The 20,482-nt window shown below is 19.4% G+C and overlaps 4 protein-coding genes across 4 annotated transcripts; 2 read left to right on the top strand and 2 right to left on the bottom strand. All coding sequences in view use genetic code 6, as the record gives it.

Annotated features, from left to right (window-relative positions):
- Nucleotides 1-1,251: 1,251 nt before the first annotated feature.
- Nucleotides 1,252-3,879, top strand: TTHERM_01097920 (hypothetical protein; the record flags this gene model as incomplete). Its single annotated transcript, XM_001010927.2, has 1 exon — nt 1,252-3,879. Exon 1 carries the CDS (start codon nt 1,309-1,311, stop codon nt 3,877-3,879), a length of 2,571 nt encoding a protein of 856 aa, XP_001010927.1. The 5' UTR covers nt 1,252-1,308.
- Nucleotides 3,880-4,559: 680 nt separating this feature from the next.
- On the bottom strand, nt 4,560-9,071 carry TTHERM_01097910 (transmembrane protein, putative; the record flags this gene model as incomplete). Its single annotated transcript, XM_001010926.2, has 5 exons — nt 4,560-7,736; nt 8,332-8,617; nt 8,663-8,852; nt 8,902-8,997; nt 9,050-9,071. 5 exons carry the CDS (start codon nt 9,069-9,071, stop codon nt 6,063-6,065), a joined length of 2,268 nt encoding a protein of 755 aa, XP_001010926.2. The 3' UTR covers nt 4,560-6,062.
- Nucleotides 9,072-15,326: 6,255 nt separating this feature from the next.
- On the top strand, nt 15,327-16,466 carry TTHERM_01097890 (hypothetical protein; the record flags this gene model as incomplete). The annotated part of the gene is made up of 1 exon (XM_001010924.2): nt 15,327-16,466. One exon carries the CDS (start codon nt 15,327-15,329, stop codon nt 16,464-16,466), a length of 1,140 nt encoding a protein of 379 aa, XP_001010924.2.
- A 690-nt stretch (nt 16,467-17,156) lies between these two features.
- Nucleotides 17,157-20,205, bottom strand: TTHERM_001094921 (transmembrane protein, putative; the record flags this gene model as incomplete). The annotated part of the gene is made up of 5 exons (XM_012796300.1): nt 20,141-20,205; nt 19,993-20,088; nt 19,754-19,943; nt 19,421-19,709; nt 17,157-18,818 (listed from the first exon to the last, which is right to left on the bottom strand). Exons 1-5 carry the CDS (start codon nt 20,160-20,162, stop codon nt 17,157-17,159), a joined length of 2,259 nt encoding a protein of 752 aa, XP_012651754.1. The 5' UTR covers nt 20,163-20,205.
- Nucleotides 20,206-20,482: the final 277 nt, after the last annotated feature.

Here is a 20,482-nt window from a genome sequence, read left to right as displayed (position 1 = left end):
ATTCCATATGTATTATATTAAATCACTTATATTAAAGGTATAAAAATCATAATAAAAAAAAAGTTTGATTAAATTAAAATATTTAAAAAATTTAATTTACTAAATAAATATCAAGATTATCAAAATTTAAAGCCACATAATAATTTAATATTAGAATATTTATGCATAAATAAACATAATTTATCTCGATATTATATATTGTAAGCTTCAGTTTTATTTATATTTTGCATTTTTTAATAAATACTTTACATAATTTAATAAATTAAAAATCATAATTTATTTATATTGAATCAAGAAATGTATTATTTTTAAAATAAAAAACTAAATAATTTATGAATTTTTAAAAGAGCAAAATCAATTTGATTTATTTTTAATATTTCTTTTATCAAAAAATATTTTTATCTCAAAATAAAATTTAAATCTCAATATTTTTGAAAAGTAAATGCTATTTGTAAATATTATGAATGGATTTTTAATTATTGCTTTTATATGGAATGTTTAAATAAATCTCAATAATTATGAATTATATCTGCTTTTTATAGATATTATGAGTATATTAATTACTTATTGTTTTTATAAGGAATAGAAACTACTATATAAATTTAAACTTAATCAATAATTTTATAAGAATTGAACATTATTAATATCAATAATTTTAATAGGTACCTACTATTTATAAATATTTTGACTGAAATATTATCTTAATAATTATTGATTTTTTAAGAGTAATAATAATAACGATATCTAGACATAAAGGATTATTTAATAAAGAATAAACTGTACTATTCTCACTCAATAATTCTGAAGTTTATCATCTACTAATATATATATATATTCTAACTTAATGAATATCTTAATAATGACTATTGTTTTTGTAAGGAATACTAAATATCACATCTAAAATAAAGAATAATTAAAAAAAAATAAATCATAATAATCTGAAAAATTCTGAAATTAATCCGCCATTTATAAATATTTACTAAATTATTATTTTAATAATAATAAGCTCTGTTTTTTTAAAAAAACAATTAACTTTATAACTAATTTTCGTTAAAATATGAGTTTTTTTTTATCTAAAAAATATTAAAAATAAAATTCTTTTTATTTTCTTTTTTAAAGAATTTTTGTTGTAAATATCTTTGTTTGAATTTATCTTTTTGATTAATTGAAGAGAAAATATTATATTTGATAGGTAATTTGATAATTAAAAGAAAGTATTATATTTGATATTCTTTTTATTTCTAATAATTAGCATAGAAATCTGAAAGTAGAAGAACATTTATTATTAATTTAAGAAAAAAAAGAGTTATGAACCTATTAAATTAAAGCTACCAATAACTTGCTATTGAAAATTATAGCTAGCTTATTAAAAGCATAGATTTTAATGAATTAAAAAGTTTAAAATCCCCAGATGATTTCCATTCAAAAATTTATTAGCTTTCTTAGTAGTGGTTACAAAATTTCCCCTAATTTAGTGATTGGATTATTTCAGGAAATCCAAAAGAAATTCCTTAAGTGAATAAATGGTACTTTGTCTCTGAGCAGGATTATTCTCAAAGAAAATTTTTGCAAGCCAAATTAAATTTAAAGATGGCATCAGACAGCAATTAATTGCCTAGTTGGACTCTATTTGATATTAAAAGTTACACTAAAAATTAATTTATGGTAAGAATCATCAAACTTAAGAATAGATATGCAGAGTAGAGATATAACATATAATAGCTCAAAAAGCATTATTTAATTTATACAGTTAACTTAGAATTAGCTATAAATAGTTAAACTATTTCTGAAAATAGTTAACATATATAATATTCTTCATAGACTGATTATTCAGCATATGAAAAGTCATGGGAGTCGTAAAAAAATTTTGAAGATAATTAGTTAGGCGTACAAAATCAATAGAATAAAAGTTTATAAAGGAATCCATAAAATTAATTTATCAATTAATCCACAATATAAGAAATGAATTTGTAAAGAGCTGGTTTTAAAGATATTGTAGATGAAAAATAATTTTTTAAAAATTATTAAGATTATTAGTAAGGCAATCCAAATCAATAGAACTCAAATTTATATAGAACACCATAAAATTAGCCTATAAAGAATTAGTAAGGAAAAAGTTTTATTGACATTGAAGATGAAAGCATTGGGATATAATTAGATGATCCAATAAAGCAATAATTTAACTAAAGATAAAATTTAAATTAAATTCTGATAAACAATGAACCTATTATTCAAAATACTAACAAAAAACAAAGTATTTCTGTCAATTAGACTGATATGCATGATGAAAGTGAAATACCAACTTTTACAAATAAAAATATATAGCAATAACCAAATCCAAATATGTCTAAGGATAACGTGGCTTAAAATACAATAAATCACAAATAAAATTAAAATAATTAACAAAATAATAATTAAATGCATTAAACTTTAAATTCTAACAGTAACAAAGCTGGTGTGTTGATTGATAATAATTAAATAGATCCTTCAAATGTTAGTTCTTCAGAAGAATCCTAAGATTAGATAAAAACTGAGTAAGAAAATGATAACGTAGAAGAATATTTAAAGAAAGAAATAATTATTTTGGATTTGCTAAATGGTAAAGATGAAAAGATAGTACATTAAAAAAATAAGCTAAAAATAAAAAACTAATTAATAGATTAAAAAGATAATATAATTAAATAATTAAATTAGTCTATGGCTGAAAAGGATAAAAGAATTTTAATTTTAGAAGATTAAGTTATGCTTCTTTAGATCCAATAAACATCTAAAAACTAGCCTGGACAAGGTTTTGAAGAATAGGTTGAAATTCTTTTTCAAAATAATTAAAAGTATTTCAATGTAGCTAAAAAGTAAAAGGAGATCATAGACGAATAAGATGAAAAAATAAAAATGTTAGTTGAGCAAAATGAGATATTACAGCAAGAAAAAGAAATTTTTGAATAAGAAAACTCAAAATTTAAATAAGAAATAATTAATCTTGAATAGTCTCATACTTAAAATACTTAAAAACTTTAATAATCCATATAATAATTAAAAAAAAAACTTAAAATACTTGAGAGTAAAAATCAGTAAAATATTATAAAGTTAAAAAATAAATATTAAAACCAAAGCAAAAGATACAAATTGTAAAAAAAAACATAATGGCTCATCAAACATTAGGTAATTAATTTATAAAAATCATTCTAAATTGTATAAAGTGATTATGAAAAATCTAAAAAAAAGGAAAAAACATTAAGCAAAGCTGATCAAGAAATCTAAACAGAGCCTTATAATTAGCAATAAGAGCCTTAATAAAATTAACCTAATATTTAAGAAGTGATCATAAAAGATGAACCACTAATTAAAATTAATAATACTGATTCTGATTAAAGTGAAGTAGAATCTTTATAAAATCAAGATATTGATGAGAAAATGGAAGAATAAGAATATTCTGCTCAAGAGGAAAAAAACCAGAATGAAGAATTGCAATAAGTTGATGGAGAGTTTTAAGTAAATGATGAAATGCATTAAATAAATGATATTCAATAGAATAATGAAAAATTACCAATTAGTAGTTAAAAAGATATATTAAATTTAAATACAATACTTGATCAATAAATTCCTTAATAAATTGATTAAGTAAAATAATAATAAATATCTTAGTAAATTAATTAAACCTAAACGCATATGGTTATCGAAGAAGAGCCTATTAATTAAAATTTACTTACTGACTAATAAATTTTATAAGAATACAGTTAGTTTCTTATTGAAGGAATGAGTAAGGAAGACTTTATTTAAAATATTAGATAAATTCTATTCTTAGAATACATAAAAAAGTAAACCTAAGTGGATGAATAAATTGCTTAAAAATTATAGAGATCTAAAGAAAATCTTTGAAAAATTAGTAAAAATATTTCAAATTCATAATTATTTTAAATGTAAAAGATTTTAATATATAAATCTTAACACCTATATTTTGATATGTGTATTATATTAAAATATGATTTGTGTAAAATTTATTAAATTTTGAGTTTATTTATTTTAAATTATTTCCATATATTCAAAAGAAGCTAAAACAAAATATGAATTTTTTAAAAATTAACCTAATTTGTTAATTATCCATTAAACTTTTTTCAAAACTAGATTCCTAATCAAATTAAAAGAATTTTTTGTTGAAATTATTTTCTTCTGAATTTGCAAGTAAAAATTTAATTTTTTTAGTTTAGATTACTGCAGAAGTAAATGAAATATTTTTGCTGCAAATTTAAATTATTTAGCTATAAATTTTCATTTATTTAATTTGAAATGTTCAATAAATAAAAATTTAGATAGATAGAATTTTTGATTGATTTTTTGTGAAAATTAATTTATTATTTCAAATAAAAGCAAAACATTTATTTTAATTAAATTCTTATTTTTGTTATTTTTCAAAATCAATATTAACTTTGATTTTTTCTTAATTAAGATATTTGTATTTTATTATTTAAATGAAAAATTAATTTGTATTTTTTCTTAATTAATTTTCCTGTTTGTTTGTAAGTTGGATATTTCTTTTATTTTTTCATAATTAATTTTTCAAAATTAAAATCAAAAGCAAGAAAAAAAAAAGCTTTAAATAATTTGATACAGCAATTGTATCGTGGTATACGACAATCTGATGAGTTTTCCAAAGGAGAGGTGTTTTTAACATGGGCGGCCGGTATTAACTAGATTCCACATAATGTCTAGTTAATTTAGCAAGCTTTGTATCCAAACCAACCAAAATCCTAGGCAAATAAGTTTTTAAAAGTCGAATTACGAACCCTTAAAAAAATGGAAAATTCATCAAAATCTATACCACAACATTTTCAAAATTAAAATAAAAAAATAAAAAATTCTAAAGCAGATTAGACTAGTTCTTTTTCCAAATATATATAAAAAGTATTTTTTAAGCATTAGGCATAAAACATTGCAGAGAGACTCAATCAAATAAAAATAAATAATATGATAAATAAAAAAGAATAAATAATCTACAAATATAAATAAAATAAAAATAAAACATTTAATAAAAAAACATATAATAATTGAATCACATAAAACTAACATATTTACTAATCAGATAAGATATCTATAAAATAAAATATCCTCAACATTAATTAAATAAATCCAAAGAAAAAATGCAAAAAAGAAAGAAATATAAATAAATATATCAAAAAATAAACAAAATAAAATTAAACTTTAAAATATATAATACATCATATAATTTTTCTTTTATTAATAAATATCGGAATAATTTATTTTTCTGCTATTTTTAATTAAATTTTAGTGGGTTGATAGCTAATTAATAAAATGCTAATAAGATCTGAAGATTATTTATTTATAAATTATGTAATTAACTTAATAAATCTTCTAGAATTCATAATTTTTTAACTATAAAATGAATTCTTAAACAAAAATTAGCAAATCCAAAGCGAATTTAAAAATAAATTGTTTAAATAAAAGAAATTAATTTTATGAGTTTTCTCATAAGATTTATTATAAGTTTAGAACTCTCTTTCAAGAATTAGTAAAAAACTATTAAAATTCACTTTATTAAAAGATGATTACAAATAAAATGATTTTATTATTAATTATTAAGAAATCATAATTACTAGCAATAAGCTCATAGGTAAGAATGAAACTGCTGTATACCTAGAAGTTTTAATGAAATTAGATGGAAACTTTTTAGAGTTGTTTAAAAGTTAACTATGTTAAATTTTTGAAAATTGTATCAAATTTTTTAGCATATTTTTTTAGGCTTTAATTTTTGTAAATCCTTCAAAATATTAATATTTTTTATCTGTATATATTATACTTTTGTCTTAATTATTACTTATAACTAACATAAGATCTATGTTATGTATTTTTTTATGTATTAAAAAGAAGATTTCTAGAGTGTTTTATTTAAAATTCCAAGATATTGGTAAGATAGCTTTCTTTACCTTTTTGCAAAAGAATAAAATTAAAATTTTCATATTTATTTGTTTTAAATCAATGTAGAATGTCCATTAAAAAATTATAAACTTAAAAAAAATACATAAAAAAACATATATAAACATGAATCACAAATTAATATTTCTTATGACATCTTATAGCTTTAAAAATTAAAACAATCTCTAAATTAGTGAATTTTTTGGATACTTGTTTGAGATCATATGATTAACTAAAGCTAATTAGAACATAGCTTGTATACCTGATACTAAAATTAAGTCAAAGATAAGCATTATAAAAAACCAGCCAATTATATCATTGGTATATGAACTCTCTTTACTTGCTAAAATTGAAGAAATTATATACATATAATAGGTTAATAAACCAAGAGATATTCCTGTCTAAATGTATTGACCAACTATTTTAATACTGTAAATTAGGTTTGTGATTGGTATGCAAATAGCTACAATTATTGAGCTCACAAAGCAAGTTAATACCATATCTCCAGAGCTGTAATATTAACCAAAATGACTTGAAATTGATAAAGCGTGAATAACTCTTAAGTAGAATATTGATGATCTTTACATGCGTGGTATTTTTGAGTCAAAAACAAAGAAAATACTTATAAAATTATGAAAGCAAAAAAGTTTATAAAGACTATTCTGCTTCATAAATTTATTCTACTACTCTTTGTAATTATCATTGTCAGAATTAGATGTAGCTTAGTCAATCTTTGATTATTAGCCTTATTGCTCATTTTACTATTCTTCTTGGATATATTATAGCCTATTGTTTCCACCTAAAACATCAATATTTATTTTACTATCCTTATTTTAGAGGACTAAATTGCTTTGATTATCAATATTGAGTTTAGTTACTTATTCTTGGATGTTAGTTTGTTAATACTACTTTTCCAAATCGATTTTAGTTTAAATTTAATCAAAGTAATTTTCAGTTGCAACTTACTCAGTCTACAGGTTTACTTGAAATTAAGTTTACAAGTTTTCTTGCTAAATAGTTTATTATTATTATTATTCTATTTATAAAGATGTACTTTTCTGTTTGGTTTTTAAAGATCTTTCATCTACAGCTTGATTTAAAGGTATTTAAGATAACTATCTAACATTTAACTTTCCATTTTTTGTGTCTCTGTTTGTTTAGTATTTTAGTTATTATTTGTTGGAAATACTTTGCTATTTATCAAGATGAAATCCATAAATTTAAAAAAAGATTTAAAAAATGGTTTGATAAATAAAAATCCAAAATAAGGAAAATTCATAAAATTATGTTTATTCTTTGTTTTAAATAGTAGAAACTTAATTACTAGAATTTATTTATTGCATTTAACCGTTTTATACACATTATCCATTTTCAATTAAGTACCCTTTTGAGCAAGTCAGGCAAGTATTTAAATCATAGCACTAATCACAATTTACCAAATTACATTAGATACATTGTCTAGCAGATTAATCAAAGAAAAATCCTTATTTACATTATTCGCAATCTATATAGCTCATACATTTTAAACAATTTTCCATACAGTCCAAGCAGCCAACTTAACTAGGATAACCTAACATAAATTTGAGAAATTAATTTTATTAGCAAATACAGCCAACACCATCATCACAAGATAAACAACTAGAATCGCATTTATAACAACCAATACCGTAAAAAGTTGTTTCTCCCTTTTAACATGATTTTGTATAACATATTTTTTATCCATTTTAAGATTTTAATTCTAAACCTTAATAACAACTTTAAAGACCATTATAATCACAAAATCCATAAGCAATATCATTTTTACACTAATATAAAAAAATGATTTAAATTAAAAAAAATAAAATTATATTTATAAATCTTGATTAATTAAGGATAAGCTAAGCTTAAGATATTTAGTAAAAAATTTTTTATGTGAGAAATTAATTGGGTTTTTACTATTAGACTAAGAGTTAAATCATAAATCATATTTTTATCATTTCTCTTTTAACCATGCAAAAGATAATAGGTTTAATTATCTTTTTAAATGTAAAAAATGGTTACTGACAATTTAAAATTGCTAAAATTAGAATGAATGATAAAAATTTCAATATATTATTTTTTTTATAAAAGTTTAATTTGTTAATTTTTACAATATATTTGATCTAAAAAATAAGTCTTTAAAAAAACTAAAGAGAATAAAATTAGAAAATTTTTATTAATGAAAATAATAAATACTTAAATTATTATTAAAAACTTTATAAATCGAATTTAAAATATTCAACTTAAAAATTTTAGGGGGATGAATTTTATTTAGTAGATAAGGAAAAATTAATATTTGTAAAGCATTTTATTATTATTTTATTTTTTAATTTATTTTAAATAGATGAATAAAATATAATTTTTAAAGAAATAATTAATTACTTGGGCATAGGTAATAGCTGTATAGTTCACTAAGTAAAGATTATATTATTCGAAATTATTTACTTTAAAGGTAGAATTGTATTAAGTTTAATCAATAAACTATATTTCATCAATATTGCAGTAAAGTTAATACATTTATTCGCTACATTTTAAAGGTTCAACATCACATAAAATACCAGAATTATTTATATCTACATTAATTTTGCTTGAATCATAACTATTTGTGCCAATCAATTATAATACTAAATTTAATTAAAAATTTAGCGCATTAAATCCTTTTTTTTTACTAAAAATTATGTCACAAAATTAGAATTAAAAAGTAAAATGTTACAAACTAGATTAAATTTATATTTTAGAATTGGTTTAAGTATCACCAAGACCAAAATATTCTATTCCACAATTAGTATTTTTTATTAAATCTCCTTTTACATACTCTTTTCCATTAAAAAAAGCTAAGTTAGAGCTTTTTTCAATATACTCTTTTGTAGAGGTAGTATTAAACTCATACTAACACTAATATCCTTTAAATGATAAATATTTAAAATTTGAAAGATATTTTATGTTTTATACCATAAAAGGGGTGACCGCTTTTTTAACTTAAAGAGTTTATGTAATCTTAAGATGTACAATCTGCAAAGGAATATCTTACAAATAGTAAAATAACAGCTTTATTAAGAGGTAATTTTTAAATAACTTAGTATCGGATAAATATTTTTACCTATGAATTTCCTAAGTAGCATGTTTTTTATTTTCCTTCCCTTCTTTGAATGTATTTATTGAATTTTATCATAAATTATTTATTATAATTATTTTTTTAATTTATGAGAGTATTTAAAATATTTCTTGATACATAAAAATATTAGTTGGGTAAGATATTTGTAAATTATATAAAATGTATATTATTATAAATAACGGGTAAGATATTCGTCCAAAATTTAAATTACCAAACAAAAAGTATGGGCATTTTAGTATATCTTCTTTAATTTATTAGAAAACCATATATTTAATGGATGATTTTTATTAAGAATAAAATTAATTAGTTTTTGAACAAATTTAAGTTAAATGTTTTTAATTTAGAATAATACGAATATTTAATGATAAGTAATGATAATAATTGGTAATAAATTATAAAAAGCCTTTTTTTTTTGAGTAATGTTAAATAATAGAAAATATATTAAACAAAAAATAATAACTTAAACTAATACTTTTACTATGAAATCCAATATTAAAAAACAAGATTTAATTAAAAGTAAAATTTAAATCATGGTTGACTATATTGTCCATAAAAATTTAATAATTTTATAAACCTACTTTAAGTTGAATAGATACTTAATAATATTTATTCATTTATTGGATATTTTAGTTTTATTATTGTTAAATTCCTTTTATATAATAAAAAAAAAATAGAGTATTTTTTAATATTAATTTACAGTCAAACATTAAAAATTGATCAGCTATAATATGACCATATATTTAGGTTTAATTTAAATATTTTGATTTTGAAAACTTTCAGTAAAGATATGCGTTAATTATAAATTTAAAAGCTTTCAGTAAAAATTATTTGATAAATGATTCTAAGCTAAGAGTTGAGTGATAAATTAACAAAAAGATATGATGATAAAAATGTAAGTGTGTAAAAATAAAATAGCTCAAACATATTGATTTAATCAAACAAAAACCATAGATTTTAAAATAAGAAATTGATAAAATTAAGTATTTCTAATTAGTTTTTGATATCTATCATCTATTTCCACATATTTTTATTTATTTAAAAACTTTTATATTTTTTTTTAAACAATAAGTTATGACCATCTTTTTTTATAAGAAAAAATTAAAATATTTTTTAAAAATAAATATTATTTTTAAATATGGCCTAAATTAAAAACTTTCCAAAAATTTTATAAAATTGCCTTAATTAATGAGGAATTACGGTATATATAACTATTCATTTAGGTTTTAATGATCATTTTTTTAAAGAATCTCACATTAATAATTATTTAATAGCAATACATAACAAAAAAAATTAATATAATTATTTTATTTGGAACATATAAATATTAATTGAACATTTATTTAGCTTTTTAAAATACTTTTTAAAAAATAACAAATAAAAAAAAATCAAATTTTGTTTAATTTTGAAGTAATTACTATAATAAATGATCAGAAAAACTCTTACTTAACTCTAAATTATAAAAATACTTTTTAATTTAACTTTTCACAACTAAAAAGGTACAAAAATAAAAATTTAAACTGTTTATAAATTAGAATGAATAATTTTGTATTTTTATTTTTAGTTAGATTATATAGAGTTTTTATATTATCTTTTATATGCTTAGTTATTTACGTTTAAAATAAATATTATCGTTGATTTTACTAGGAAAAACTGCTGAATTTTATCATAAATTATTTTAATTTATGACAGTATTTAAAATATTTGTTGATACATAAAAATATTTGATGGGTAAGATTTTTGTAAATTATATAAAATGTATCATATAATAGACAATGGGTAAGATATATTTGCCCAAAATTTAAATTATCAAACAAAAATTATCGGTAGTTTAGTATATCTTCTTTAATTTATTAGAAAACCATATATTTTATGGATGATTTTTATTAAGAATAGAATTAATTAGTTTTTTTACAAATTTTAAATTAAGTGTTATAATATTTTGATTAATACAAATATTTAATGATAAGTAATGATAATAATTGGTAATAAATTATAAAAAGGCACTTTTTTTTGAGTAATGTTAAATAATAGAAATATATTAAACAAAAAATAGTAACTTAAACTAATACTTTTACTATGAAATCCAATATTAAAAAACAAGATTTAATTAAAAGTAAAATTTAAATCATGTTTGACTATATTGTCCATAATAATTTAATAATTTTATAAACCTACTTTAAGTTGAATAGATACTTAATGATATTTATTCATTTATTGGATATTTTAGTTTTATTATTGTTAAATTCCTTTTATATAATAAAAAAAAATAAAGTATTTTTTAATATCAATTTACAGTCAAATATTAAAAATTGATCAGCTTTAACTTTAAAATTTATTTAGATTTAATTTTAATCTTTTGATTTTGAAAACTTTCAGTAAAGATATGCGTTAATTATAAATTTAAAAGCTTTCAGTAAAAATTATTTGATAAATGAATCTAAGCTAAAAGTTAAGTGATAAATTAACAAAATGAGATTATTATAAAAATACAAACGTATAAAAATAAAATAGCTCAAGCATATTGATTTAATCAAATAAAAACCATGTATTTTTAAATAAGAAATTGATAAAATTAAATAATTATAATTAGCTTTTGATGTTTATCATCTATTTCCACATATTTTTATTTATTTAAAAACTATTATATTTTTTTTTAACTAATTTTTTTATTAGAAAAAATTAAAATATTTTTAAAAAATAAATATTATTTTTAAATGAAAAAACAACTAATATTTAATGAGGAAATAGGATTTTTTACAACTTAAATAATAAATCTTAATTTTAATAAAGGAAAAGAAAATAATATTCAAAATGTAAAAGATGTATACTTTGATAATTATCGCATGCAAAATATTTTTAAATAATTCTGGTTGATAAAATTATCTTTATTAATTTTTATTTTTAATATAAAAAATAGATATAAATTATATATAATAAAATATTATTTTTTGAACTTTAAAAAACCTAACAGGGCAAACAAACTCTTTTAAGTAAAATAAAATGATTTTGATTTATTTATCAAATATGAATTTTATCTAATTGCTCTGGTATTATAAAGAAATGAAAGACTTACTCATAAATATTGTCTATTAAAAGAATGGATGATAATGAATTAATTAATATTTTTTTATTTAATTTTTATCAGTGTAATATATCTGATATAATACAATAGATTATTTTTATTAAATATATTGTAAAGCTAATTATTTATTTCAAAATATGTGTTAAAAATTTATGGAATTTAATTAATAAAAATACGTACTTATTTCATAATATATCAAAATACATTAAAAATTATTTACACTTTTCCTTTTTATAAGATACCATAATTCCTCATTAGTTAAGGTCACTTCCCCCCCAAAAATTTTTCAAAAAAATGGCCATGATTTCCAAAAATTTACTAAAATGGCTTTAATTAAAGGTTTCCTTAATTTATGAGGAATTACAGTGTATAATATTCATTTAGGTTGTAATCATCATTTTTTTAAAGAATCTCATTCTAATAATTCTTTAATTGCAATACATAACGAAAAAATTAATATGATTATTTTATTTGGAACATCTAAATATTAATGAAACAATTATTTAGCTTTTTAAAATACTTTAAACAAAAATATCTAAAATAAAAATCAAATTTTGTTTAATTTTGAAGTAATTACTGTAATAAACGATCAGATAAACTCTTATTAACGCTAAATTATAAAAATACTTTTTAATTTAATTTTTTCACAACTAAAAAGGTACAAAAATAAAAATTTAAACTTTTATACATTAGAATAAATAATTTTGTATTTTTATTTTTAGTTGATTATACACAGTATGTTTTTCTATCATTTTTATGTGCTTAGTTATTTATGTTTAAAATAAATATTATCGTTGATTTTACTAGGAAAAACTGCTATGAAGCAAAACATTTAATTGAGGGTTTATAATTTGGGTTCACCATTTAGTATTAAATAAAAAAACAAGTCTTATTTACTAAGTATTTAAATGTTTTAGGGTAATAAATTAAGTTTGATTACAAAATATTAAATTTTATAATGATAAGAATGAGTACTCATTTACTCTTACTTAAATATTTAGGATACATATTTATTTTTCTTTTATAAAAACAATTTCTTCTTAATTTATAAATACTTCGAAATAGGAAATATGAATACTGATTAAATTTACTTAATTCATATTTCTGCAAAGAATCATTTTTATTTAATTATAAAGAAAGAAAATTAAATAAGTTTATCATAGAATTTGTAAGATAAAATGTTAGTAAATAAACAATAAATTAATATTTATGCTATCAAAAATATTTTATATTCAGAGAAAAATTAATAGGTACCTATAAATTAAAATCATAAGAATTAACTTTTGACTCATATTAATTTTTTCATTTATTTTGCCATTAATTCCAAACGACGGAATTTTTGAATGGAATCTTGCTATATAATTACCCTCCTTTTTTAAATCTTAAAATATTCAATTGTGCCCTTATTTTACAAATTAAATTTGATTTTCTTTACTTTTAAAACCTAATGGCTATGTGCTGTTTAGCAGCAATAGCCATTTTTTTAAATAGCAAAGTGCTATAATCTCTAAATTAAAATAAAATGAAAAAGCTTATGTTTCATTAATCAATTCAATATTTTAATAATATTAGCTAAGAATCATAGATAATATGAAAATAAAAATTGTAGATAAATATTTTGATTTATCTCAATTAGATCAAAAGCACAATTTTAGAAGAATTATTTATAAAACTTTTTTAATTTAATCAAAAATTTATTTCAACTATTTTTCTGAATTTTTAGGGTTATAAATCCTAATGCGTTAAAGCTTTCTATTAAACATAATAATAATTTATTAATACCTAAAATCATATAGTATGCAATTCCATAATACTTATAACATATAATAAAATGGTTAGAATTACATCAAATACAAATATATTTTCATATATTATTTATTATGATTTATTTTTACTTCTAATTAACAAGAAATGGTTTTTTAAATGCTATTATTATTCTGCTAATAAATCTTAAATTCATAGAATTAATAAAATTCTTCAATATTTGCATAAATATTTTGATAAAGATTATAACTGATAAAATAAATATGGCAAGAAATAAATTAACTTAAAATAAATAAATATATTTTTATAAATTACTTTATTTTTCATTTTCATTTTCAAACCAGATTTTTCCTTCTACTCTTAATTGCTTCATTAAATCTTAAAAAGATAAAAAATTCTATGTGTGTTATTTTTTATCCTAATTTAATATATAAGCAAAGCCAAAATAAAATAAATTGAACTATTACTAATTTAAAATATTTTCATATATTTGTAAGTAAAATATTTTTTATAATTACAAATTATTAAAACTAGACTACAAATATGATCCCTCATACCATTCTCAGGTTTTAAATTATTGTGAAAGCAGAAATTTAAGAATTTATTTTTTACATGAAATAAAGAAGATTAATTAAATTAAAATAAAAATCCTTTTTTTATGATTTTTAATTTGAATATGTAATTTCAAATATTTAATTTTATTTATTTAAATATATATGTTAATTAGTTTAAAATAATTTCTAATTTCTTAAAAAAATTATTGAAAATTTTAATTTATATTTTTTGTGTTTTATTAATTGAATTTAGTTAAAAAATTCTTTAAAAAAATTCTTTTTTATATAATATTTTTAAAAATTAAATATTGATTTCATAAAAAATACAAATAAAATCATTAATATTTATCTACAAACACAAATAATAAATATTAAAAATTTAATTTATTCTTATATTTTTTTGATTTTTACATAAATAATTTTACTTTTTTATTCATGACAAATTATGTTTAAAATAAAGATAAAAATTATAAAAAAGAATAAACGCTTGTTTTATTTTCATAAAAATAATTGTAAAATTTAATATTTAACTTTACTAAAAATATGTTCTGATTTTAATTTAGTTTTAATCTAATTTACAAAAAATTCTTTTACATCAAAAAAAAAATGGAATTTCTGATCAGCTATTAAGCTTATATTAAAGATCTAATATTGATAAAATTTCTGATAAGCTATTTTATTAATATTAAACATTAAATAAAAATAAAAGAAATACAAGTATTTTTTCTCATGAGTTAAATTTATTTCTTCGTAGTTTTTTGTATATTACTATCAATACCTTTAGCAATTCAAATAAAAATTTTTTTTTCTTAATTAATTTTTGATTATAATATTAAATAAGAAAGAATACAAAAGATTAGATATGATAAAAATTATTTTGCTTGCTTTGTTAGTTAGCATAACAAGTTGTAAACTTACCTTTCTAAATGCTTCTTATAGTGATGATCCTTCTAAACAGGTAGAAATTATATTGGATGATCAACTTAAAAGTGAAGCAATCATTGATGGATATGGTAGTCTTAATATCTAGTTTAATTTATGGGATTTCAATACATATTTTACATCTTAAGAGTGCAGGTTGTGCTAATATTATGGTAAAGAGAAAATAGTAAATTTTGTCTGTGAAGAAGAAAACAACTGTGTAAAAACAGGAAAATTTCAAAAGGAACCTATAGGTTAATTTATTGCAAGTGGTGATATAATTAACTTCCCATTCATGATAAATTAGAAATAGTTTTATTTTAATAATGTAATGTATGTCAAAGATATTGTGGCTAACATACATGATAAAGATCTTGTTTATATTTCTTAAGGTATAGGTTTGGCTTTAAAAGGATATAATCGTGATGTTAGACGTGCTTCAATATACGAATCTTTATATTAACAAAATAAAATAGACCATAGAGATTCCTCATTTTACTATGGTTCTGACAATAAATACCATTTTGTGATAACTGGTTATGAAAAAATGATGATTCCATTACTATTTAAATAATTAATCGTAAATGAAAGTTATTATATAAACTCAATAGAAACATACTTTGAATTTAACATCAAATTTTGTGACAGATTTATTCATAAAAACCTAATAACTTATGTAGATCCTACTATGGATGATGAAGAATGGATTCTTAGTGACGTTTACTTTTAAGATTTCTATAAAATTATTGATGAGAAGCGACTTTTACCTGACCATTCTATTTACACTGCAAACCATCCTGGTTAGTGGTCAAGTATTATTAACGAATTCACATTAGAATTGCAATTAAAACTAGAAAATAATGAAGTAATTAATTTCTAATATACAGCAGAAGAAGTTATGAAAAAAATAGATAACTACTACACATTAAAACTCTAATTTGCCAGCATAAACCATATTTATCATTTAAAAATAGGTAAGTCGCTTTATAAAAAATTCCTTTTCTTAAAGTATCAGAATGAAAATAAAGATTATGTTATTGGAATAAAACCAATTGAACAAAAATTAGCTTACTCTTTTTGAAGTACATTTTATGTAGTTAGTAATATTTATAAAAAACATCTTTTTAGTTTTATAATTGTTTAATTTAAAAATTAAATTTCATATAAAATTAAATATTATATGATTTAAATTAAATTAATTTTATTCATTAAGTATATATATTTTTAGCAAATAATTCTTTTTTTATATGCTAATTTTAAATTAGATAGATTTTCTTACTATGTAAATAAAATATATTTCTTATTATATACTATGCTTCCGTTGTTCTTTTACTCTTATGCAAATTATAATTAAAAACCTCCAAGTAAACCAAACAATAAAATTAGATTTAAAAAATAAATTAATAAATGAAAATATAAAAGGATAATTGAAGGTATGTATAATAAAAAATAATTTAAAAAATATTAATATAAAAATGAGTCAAATATGCTGATTTTGTGCTCTTGAAAAGATCTGACTGATGTTATATTCTCTTTTACTATTTATCTTAATTACTTGTAGCTAGCTAACATAAGCTCTAATTGTATACTAATAATAATTAAAAAGAAGATTTTTGGAGTGTTTTATTCAAGATATCCTTAAGATAGCTTTGCCTTTTGATTAAGAATAAAATTAAAATTTTCAAATTTATTTTTTTAAAGTAATATTATAATGTTAATTTAAAAATAATAAACTTAAAAAAAGACACAAGCAAACATATATAAACATAAGTCATAAATTAATATTTCCTAGGACATCTTATAGTTTTAAAAAGTAAAACAATATCTAAATCAGTGAATTTTTTGGATATTTGTTTGAGATCATATGATTAACTAGAGCCAATTAGAACATTGCTTGTATACTTGATACTAAAATTAAGTCAAAAATAAGCATTATAAAAAACCAGCCAATTATATAATTGGTATATGAACTCTCTTTACCAGTCAAAATGAAAGAAATAATATAAATGTAATAGGTTAATAAACCAAGAAACACTCCTATATAAATGTATTAACCAACTCTTTTAATACTGTACATTAGCTTGGCGATTGGTATAAATATAGCTACAATTATTGAGCTCACAAAGCAAGTTAATACCATTTCTCTAGAGCTGTAATATTAACCAAAAATACTAGATATTGATAAAGCGTGAATAACTCTTAAGTAGAATATTGATGATCTTTACATGCGTGGTATTTTTGAGTCAAAAACTAAGAAAATACTTATAAAGTTATGGAAGCAAAGAAACTTTAAAAGGTTATTCTGCATCATAAATTTATTCTCCTACTCTTTTTAATTATTTTTATCAGCATAAGATTTAGTTTAGTCAAGATTTGATTAACCTTGTTGCTCATTTAATTATTCTTCTTGAATATTTTATGGCCTATTGTTTCCACCTAAAACATCAATATTTATTTTACTATCCTTGCTTTAGAGGACTAAATTGCTTTGATTATCAATATTGAGTTTAGTTACTTATTCTTGGATGTTAGTTTGTTAATACTACTTTTCCAAATCGATTTTAGTTTAAATTTAATCAAAATAATTTTCAGTTGCAACTTAATTAGTTTACAAGTTTTCTTGTTAATGAGATTGTTATTATTATTCTATTTATAAAGATGTACTTTTTTGTTTGGTTTTTAAAAATCTTTCATCTCCAACTTCGACTTGATTTAATGGTAATTAAGAAAGCTATCTAACATTTAATTTTCCATCATTTGTGTTTCTGTTTTTTTAGTTTTTTAGTTATTATTTGTTGAAAATGGTTTGTTATTTATCAAGATGGAATCCATAAATTTAAAAAAAGATTTAAAAAATGGTTTGATATATTAAAATCCAAAATAAGGAAAATTCATAAAATTATGTTTATTCTTTGTTTTAAATAGTAGAAACTTAATTACCAGAATTTATTTATTGCATTTAACTGTTTTATACACATTATCCATTTTCAATTAAGTACCCTTTTGAGCATGTCAGACAGGTATTTAAATCATAGCACTAATCACAATTTACCGAACTACATTAGATACATTTACTAAATGAATAATCATAGAAAAATCCTTTTTTACATTATCCGCAATTATATAAGCTTGTACATTTTAAACAATTTTCGATACAGTCTAAGCAGCCAACAATCTAATCTGAGTTATATCTAAAATATTTGAGAAATTAATTTTATTTGCAAATACAGCCAACGCCACCATCACAAGATAAACAACTAGAATGGCATTTAAGACAACCAAAAATATTTTTAAAAGCTGTTTCTCCCTAATTACATAATGATTAATCAAATTAGCAAATATTTATTCCATTTTAAGATTACAATTCAAAACCTACCACACAACTTTTAAGACCATTATAATCACAATATCCCATATCATCTAAATTTTAACACTAATATAAAAAAATTATTAAAATAAATTAAAAAAAATAAAAATTATATTTATAAATCTTGATTAATTAAGGATAAGCTAAGAGTAAGATAATTAGTAAATATATTTTTAAGAGAGAAATTAATTAGGTTTTTACTATGAGACTATAAGTTAAATCATAAATCATATTTTTATCATTTCTCTTTTAACCATGCAAAAGATAATAGGTTTAATTAATTTTTTAAATGTAAAAAATGGTTATTGAAATTTAAAATTGCTAAAATTAGAATGAATGAATGATCAAACTTTCAATATATTATTTTTTTTATAAAAGTTTAATTTGTTAATTTTTACAATAAATTTGATCTAAAAAATTGGTCTTTTAAAAAAACTAAAGAGAATAAAATTATAAAATTTTTATTAATGAAGATAATAAATACTTAAATTATTAAAAACTTTAAAAATCGAATTTAATGTATTCAACTTAACAATTTTAGGGGGATGACCTTTATTTAGTAGATTAAGGATAAATTAATATTTGTAAAGGATTTTATTATCATTTTATTTTTTAATTTATTTAAAATAGATGAATAAAATATAATTTTTTAAGAAATAATTAATTACAGTGGCATACGCTATGGCTGTATAGTCCACTAAGTAAAGATTTAATTATGGAAATTAATTCAATTCTAAGGTATAATTGATTTAAGCTTAATCAATAAACTATTATGCATCTAATTTGCATTAAATTAAATACATTTATTCGCTGCATTTTAAAGGTCTAACATTACAGGATTATTAATCGTTATCAGTTAAATTTACAAAAATGTCATTTCCAGAAAATTTATTTGTGCCAAACAATTATAGTACTAAATTTATGTATATTAGTAGCTCGTTAAATCCTTTTTTTTTACTAAAAATTATGTCACAAAATTAAAATTAAAAGTAAAATTTTACTAACTAGATTAAATTTATATTTTAGAACTCATTTTAGTATCACCAAGACCAAAATATTCTATTCCACAACCAGTATTTTTTATTATATCTCCTTTTTCATACTCATTTCCATTAAAAAAAGCTAAGTTAGAGTTTTTTTCAATATACTCTTTTGTAGAGGTACTATTTAACTCATACAGACACTAATATTCTTTAAATGATAAATTTTTTAAATTTGAAAGACACATTATGTTTTATACCATAATAGGCGCGAAAGTTTTGTTAACTTAAAGAATTTATGTAATCTTAAGATGTACAATCGGCAAAGGCATATCTTACAAATAGTAAAATAGCAGCTTTATATAGAGGTAATATTTAAATAACTTAGTATCGGATAAATATTTTTACCTAAGAATTTCCTAAGTAGCATGTTTGTTTTTTTTCCTTCCCTTCTTCAATGTATTAATTGAATTTATCATAAATTATTTATTATAATTATTTGTTAATTTATGAGAGTATTTAAAATATTTCTTGATACATAAAAATATTAGTTGGGTAAGATATTTGTAAATTATATAAAACATATCTTATTATAGATAACGGGTAAGATATATTTGTCCAAAATTTAAATTACCAAATAAAAAATATGGACAATAGTACATCTTCTTTAAATTATTAAAAAACCATACATTTTTTGGTTGGTTTATATTAAGAATATAATTAATTAGTTTTTGTACCTTGAAATTAAAA

This window comes from Tetrahymena thermophila (genome assembly GCF_000189635.1).
Source record: "Tetrahymena thermophila SB210 genomic scaffold scf_8254749, whole genome shotgun sequence".
In the NCBI taxonomy this organism is placed as follows: domain Eukaryota; phylum Ciliophora; class Oligohymenophorea; order Hymenostomatida; family Tetrahymenidae; genus Tetrahymena; species Tetrahymena thermophila.
The sequence above is the reverse complement of the archived record's forward strand: the minus strand, read 5'-3'. Positions and strand labels throughout refer to the sequence as shown.